The 6,605-nt window shown below is 45.3% G+C and overlaps 1 protein-coding gene across 1 annotated transcript in view; it reads right to left on the bottom strand.

The window, feature by feature from the left end:
- The window catches only part of TYW1 (tRNA-yW synthesizing protein 1 homolog (S. cerevisiae)), an 81,509-nt gene that overhangs the window by 19,190 nt on the left and 55,714 nt on the right, over positions 1–6,605 (bottom strand). The window contains exon 13 of the mRNA XM_010137696.1: positions 3,633–3,743. Within this exon, the coding sequence (XP_010135998.1) occupies positions 3,633–3,743 (111 nt within the window). The remainder of the gene's footprint in view (positions 1–3,632; positions 3,744–6,605) is intronic.

The raw sequence follows: 6,605 nt of genomic DNA, 5'->3' as shown, positions 1-6,605 counted from the left end.
TCACAAACGCTGTGTGATCACCACAACTGCTGGGGCTGGACTGAAGGCCAGTTATTCACTGGCAGGATTGTGTGTCCAAGCACAGACTGGAACAGACCTCAAGCCTACCCATCTTCCCTTAGGGCAGAACTCAACACCTGACTTTATGTATACTGTATCAAGCATCACTCTGAATGCTGTGGGATTACATCTGTGTGATCACTCTGCTTACAAACGCTTTGCCTGCACAGTCACAAACTCCCAGGCTTTGAGGGGGGTATGATGCAGCTCCTTCTGCTGTTTTTTTGCCAAAAAGATCTTCCCACTTTTTGTTCCAGAGCAGGGACAGAAACCCCAGCTCTTTGGCTCACCCTGTGGATGCACAGGCAGAAACAAAGCACCCTGAAGCACTCTCAACCTGGCTTTGTTCCACAGCACAGCTCAGATGCCTCTGGTGCAGGGGCACCTGCACTAATGATGCTGCTGTAAGAGAAAGCAGAGTTCATGGAGAGGGAGTAGGACAGGAGCTTTTCATGCCAGGATTAAAGATGATCAGATGAACATGAGCTGCCTGCAGAGCACAGCTGAACACAAAGGAGAATAACCTACTAATTCAGTTCAGAGCATGGGGTAAGGTCTGGGTACAGGCACAGCAGCAACACATGTCCAGCAGTGTGGGGGCATGTAACCCCACCAGCAATCCACCAACACTTCAGAGGACAGCCAAAGGAGGAGGTTGTTCTTAAGGTGGCATCCTCTGTCAGCCTCTCTGGTTGGTACTTGGTACACTACTCCACAGCAACAAGTCACTGCTCACCAGCTACTCCAGAATGTGTTTGCTCCTGGCCAAGAAAAGGGAAAAACTGGATCCACGCTTGAGGTGAGAAACTATGTATCCTCTCACATTTCCAAGTCACAGACAGTACAGCAAGAGGAGAAAGCCAGTGCACCTCCTTGCTGAGCCAAATCCTCCACACTCTAGAAATGCTGCTGTTCAGGAGGAACTGACAGATGAAACCGAGAAACAAATAAGGCCGCTGACTGAGCTAATACAGAGCACCAAGTGCCCACCTTTTGGAACACCACACTTGCTCCAAAGCGGCAAGGGAGAAAAGCAATTGTATTAAAAAACCCCTTGCTCTCACATAAAAACATCCTAAATAAAATCTGTGAGCAAGATCTTTCGTCCAGTTGCAACACAATCCAGTGTCACAAAAAAGCCCCGCTCCAGGGATCACATCACAGAATTTTGTGACTTTTAGAAGGGATGGGAATGCCATTTAAGCCCCTAATGCTGCAGAGAGTTGCACCATTTGTCTCAGACAGCGATAACATCAGTTCAACTCCCACTGAGAATGGGCACTGCCAGCAATGCTGCTCAGGACAGCGTGCTTCATATTTCAAGTATATGAGCCCTGCTTTGCTGTCTTCAAAATTAAGATAACAGGACAACACAGCTCTATTTAAAAGCTCAATTAAGTGGAAAAAATGGAGACTATTTCAGAGTCTGCTGGTGAATGAGGTGGAGCAGTGCCCTGACAATTCATTTCTGCTGCTGAAGCTGAAAAGGAATTAGTGTGTTTTCTTGTACTCAGCTGCTCGCTTCTGTCTTGTGGGGCTTAGCTGCTGTCAGACTTGCTGTACAGTTTTGAGAGCCTTGGAAAATCACCCTCCCTCCACTAGACTGGAAACAAAGAACAAACTGCAGAAGACATCTCCTGGACTTTGAGTGTACAGATGGCAATAAGGTTGTGAAATGCTGTACTGCGGGTTTTAATGACAGCTGTAGCCAGGGAAGGGAAGACTTTCCCCATTGCTCCCAGGTTCCCAGGGAGAGAGATGCTGCATCCTTTGAAAAGGCTTAAACCTGAGTTTTCTTGTGTCCCTGAGTGCTTGGGACTGGAAAGACAAGAGGCTTTCCACATGCCAACCACAGACTACGAGGCCACAGAATAGGCACAACACTCAATCTTTCACAGATTCAGAGGAAAAAAATGAGGCATAAGACATTCTGTCCCTTAGCTCAAAGGCACTGTGATCTGACAAGGATCCGCACTCTGGTAGACACTTCTGTCCTCCAGCACTTGAAGAACTTCACTTACCTGATGGAATATTTCTGAAATGACATTTAGATCAAAGCATTTCACTGGCAAATTTAATTAAGTAACATTAAACACCATACACCTGCAAACCTATATCAGTCCAGGGAAAGACCCAAACCCACCCAAGAGCACATGGCCATTAGGTGCCAGCTGCACCCCTCTGCCTTCCACATCCTGCAATCCCTTTGAACCCCCTCTATGGCTGGTGTTTGCAAGCAAGGCTGATGCCCCAGCTTTTCTCACTTATTTCCCTGGCAGTTTGAGGCATGATTTTGCCAAGCAAGAGCTGCTGCGAGCACTCAGCTCCACCATAACCACAAGGCTGAATCCTTCCCCAGGCAGAGGGAACAGTAGCCTCTGCCTTGGAGGAGACAGATGTTTGCCCTGGAGAGTGCTCAGGGCAATCTGCACTCAAATGTTAATTAGTAAAATGAATCAGGTATAAGTTAAAGTTGCTACATGTGACAGAGCAGCCCAGGTAGCAGGCACACCAACAGCCTCATGCTCCATGCTGGTGGGCACACTCATCCCTGTCGTCCTTGCACACTAGAAGGGTCTGGTACAACCAGGCTGCAGTAAGAGTCAGGAGATGCAGGGTGAGAAGGGCCCTGCAGGAGCACTCCTGCTGCTATGTTTAACCTGAGGAATATAAAGCAGTCTGACACACACTGTATAACTGAGGCTTTCTTCAAACCATACTCAAAATCTTGTTTTGTATTAAGTGATCAACCTCAGCACATTCAGAGAGACTCTTGCAGTGCGGATAATATCAAAACCTTCGGGCTTGGTTTCCTGAGCAAATTGCAGCAGACTCCAGTTTTTTCTTCAAACCAGCAGTAAATAAAGATTAGAAAATAGAAAGGGAAAAAAGAGGAAAGAGAAAGGAAGAATAAAGCCCAGAAGTAACAGAGCTGCAAAAATCTGGACCTGAGGTAGCTGTGCTGGTCTGCAGGGGGGTTGCCAGATGAAAGTGCTGATTACAGAACATCCTGCAATGTGTCTTTTTTACATCCTCTATATACTAAATTGATTAATCCCAAGATAAAGCACCTCCTGCCCTGCCATATCTCACATGCTCGCAGTAGCAGCTCTTCCAGTCCCAGAGGGTAGCATTTCCCACTGTTTTCCACAGCCTGACATAATACCACATCAGCAAGTCAAGCATGACCATCTTATCCCCCAGCAGAATTTTAGGCCAGGATGGGAAGAATAATACCACAGACTACCAGCTTGTCCCAGAATATTTTGTTTAAAATGTTGGCTGATAAAAGGAGGAACATCTATTTGTCATTGCTTTGATGAGAAATACAAAAAAGGCCAAAGGTTACAATTCTGTTGAGCAGAAACCGATGACGGCTGGTACGATGCCTGTCGTACTCCAGATACTCACATAAAATACTAGAAGCCCAGCTGCCTGGCTTTAACAGCAAGCAGTAACTTCCTTATGCCTCACTGAAATCTTTGAAAGAATTACATTTACTCAAAGTTTAAGGCTGCAGGGAGGAAAAACTAAGATAGTGATGAAAAACAAAATAGCTCTGTGCAGCTCACCTTGACCTCGATGAAATCTGGTTTACCGAGTGCTATCAGGTCGGCATAGGCTTTGAGTTCATCCACATTCCAAGCTTTCACCAGTGTCAGCCTATAAACAGTGCGCTGTTGCTAAAATAAAAGGAAAAATTACATTAGGAACACATTGTGGCACAAGGAGAATGTTCCAGCCTTGCACACAGCTTCAAACAGGGGGAAAAATAATCATTAACTTATTCAAGAACCCAAGGACTAAACCAAACCAGGAGTCACCTCACTTATTCTTTCAAGAAAGTGACTGCACAGTATCTGTGAGCTGAGCCACTGTTTCCTGTACAAGGACTTACCTTTCCTCTATACATATCCCGGGAGCTTTAACTTAATGGGAAAATAACCAGGAAGATTCTCTCTTTGATTTGCTTCCCCAAGCATAAAATCTCACCATTAGTTGCTACACAGATACTTTTATTTCCTCCAGCTGAATCATCTGGCATTAGTGACTATAGGACAGGGCAAAGAATAGACAGATTATAGTGTGCCCCTGTCCTCTAGCTCTTCCAGCACATTAGGTACAATATTGCAGGGAAAAGGCTCTGCCGTGATCGGTTACACAGAACATTTTATTGGAAGCACTAAGTGACAATTAAAATCACAAGTAGGAAACACTGAAAATACCCTGTTCGTGACCTAGTCTTATAAAAAGTGTGGTGCAAACCATCAAGAACAAACATTATGCTAATGACTACCAGAGCAGCATCCCCCCTTAGCACCCTCTGCAGCAGGGCAGCTGGATTGGTGCGGGGCAGCTTCCATGCCAGACCTATCCTCTCCATCCCGCCACTAAGGCCATGGCTCCATACCGCATGAGTGCCTCCGAGGTGCCCAGACCTGCCTCATTTCAGTGCACAGCAGCTCACAGCTCTGAGAACTTCTTTCCCTGGAGTTACTCTGATTTTTCCCTCTAAGGGCTGCTCGCCAAAGAAGTTACTGGTGACAAAAGGTCTTCTACTGTATCAGCACTTGGCCATGGAACGAACCCAGCCTCACTGCTTATATCTGCTCTTTTCCATCTTACCTCCCTCCTTCCCTTCATCTTCCACTAATGTTTTCACTTATCTCTGGAATTTATTTATAGACCAATCTTCCAGCAAAATTGTTTTTTGAATTAACTAATTTTCCTTCCTTGGCACACTGTGTTCTGTAAACTGTGACAAAAGCACCAGTTTAGCCAGAGAGAGAGCACCATAACAAATCCACAGGAACCCAAGACTCCCTGGCTAGAGCCAGGCTATATCTCAGGGCTGGGACTTCACAGCACAGCAGGGGCTGGAATCAAATTCTCCTGCTCTGCAAAGTCCTGGCTTCGACTCAGGTTAAGAGATTCTCCCTTACCAACCACCCCAACATGCCTGGGGCACAAGGTTACCTGAGTTTCCATGCACACTCTTCACTTCACATTTCAGCCCAGGATAAGCTAATAAGGAGATCTGTTACTAACCTGAACTTTCCAGCACTAAAGCTCAGACCATTTTCCACTGTGATACCTCTGACAGCATCCACCGGCCAGGAGCAAAGCAAGGACAGATCCAGGACCCGGAGCCCCAGTCCCAGGGTATTAAGTTCATGCTATTACCCTCCCCAGATAAAACCAATACTTCCCAGCACAGATTCCCCCATCTAGCTGTGTTTTACCTCCTCAGAGCTCTGACCTATCATGCCAGGTAAGTGAATTTTGCCCTCCATATAAAAATCAAAACACAACTTACCTAAAAACACATTTCTATGTTTTCCACAGGGAAAACAAAAATATTTTCCATACTAGTTTGTTGTTGAAACATTCCAGATTATTTACTAACAAATAACTAAAGGACAAACAAACATCAGGAGCATCATCTTCCTGCTGCTAACACCTGAACACAGCCAGGGGCAGGTCTGCATACAGAGAACTCCACGCAGTGCAGGCAGAAGTGTCCCAGCGTGCTCACTGCTTGTCCTGGGGAGCTAAAGCACCAGGTGAACCTGCCAAATTCTCTGGGGGATAAACACATGTGAGAATTTGAGACCTTCAAGGAGTCAGTGCCTTGAGAAAATAATGAAAGGTAGAGCTGCTTTTGAAAGAGTCTGCAGAGAGTAACTTAAGGAATTGAGAGAATTGTTAATGAAGGCCAAATATTACAAGAAATTAGAAGAGCTGCCCCTGCTTTACCAGTAAAAAATATTGAAGAACAAGAGACTTATGATTTGAATAGATTGGGAGGAGATGACAGGCCACTGTGAAATCAACAGTTAGAGAAAAGTATGGAAGAATATAGAAAATAAAATGCATCATTTGCCAGGTAACAGGGAAAAAAGAAACCAGAGAAAACATATCTAACAAGGGGAAAAACTCCAATACACACACGCCTGTCAATCGCCTGAAGTGATCAGACACCCAATTAACCGAGAAATGTCTCCCCAAAGGTCAGCTCACAGTGGTAAACAAATGCAGGCAGTTTCAAGGAAAAAGTAAATAAAAAACCTATTTAATACCAGTCCCTACCAAAAGGTTGCAGATTCAGATCCAGTTCTCAGACTGGGAGATCAGGTCCCCAGTGCAATCAGAGCAGGGAGACCATCACGAACTGAAGCGTTTAGGGGCTTTTATTTCTTCTTTCCAGGATGGTTTTGTACTAAGAGCGAGCAAATTTCTGGATGTGCCTCATGCATGTAAAATGTAGGTTGGCAATGAGCACACAGCAAGTGGGACAGCAGGTCCATTAAATGCAGCCTGAGCAGCATAGCCACAGCCAGGGAGGATGGAAAAAGGGAAAAAAGAAAAGAATCTTAACACAAAAACACAGCACAGAAAATCCACTTGGGGAGGAAAGTGTGAGAAAATCCACTTGGTCTTCAGACAGCACCTACTTGCTCTTTGGGGAATTCAAACATGATGTACAGATAATGGGAGACTGGACTAGCAGAAATTGGTCTCAAGTGCTGGACTTAAGGGTAAAG

The sequence above is a fragment of the Buceros rhinoceros genome, unplaced genomic scaffold, assembly GCF_000710305.1.
Source record: "Buceros rhinoceros silvestris isolate BGI_N320 unplaced genomic scaffold, ASM71030v1 scaffold16736, whole genome shotgun sequence".
NCBI classification, from domain to species: Eukaryota; Metazoa; Chordata; class Aves; order Bucerotiformes; family Bucerotidae; genus Buceros; species Buceros rhinoceros.
The sequence above is the reverse complement of the archived record's forward strand: the minus strand, read 5'-3'. Positions and strand labels throughout refer to the sequence as shown.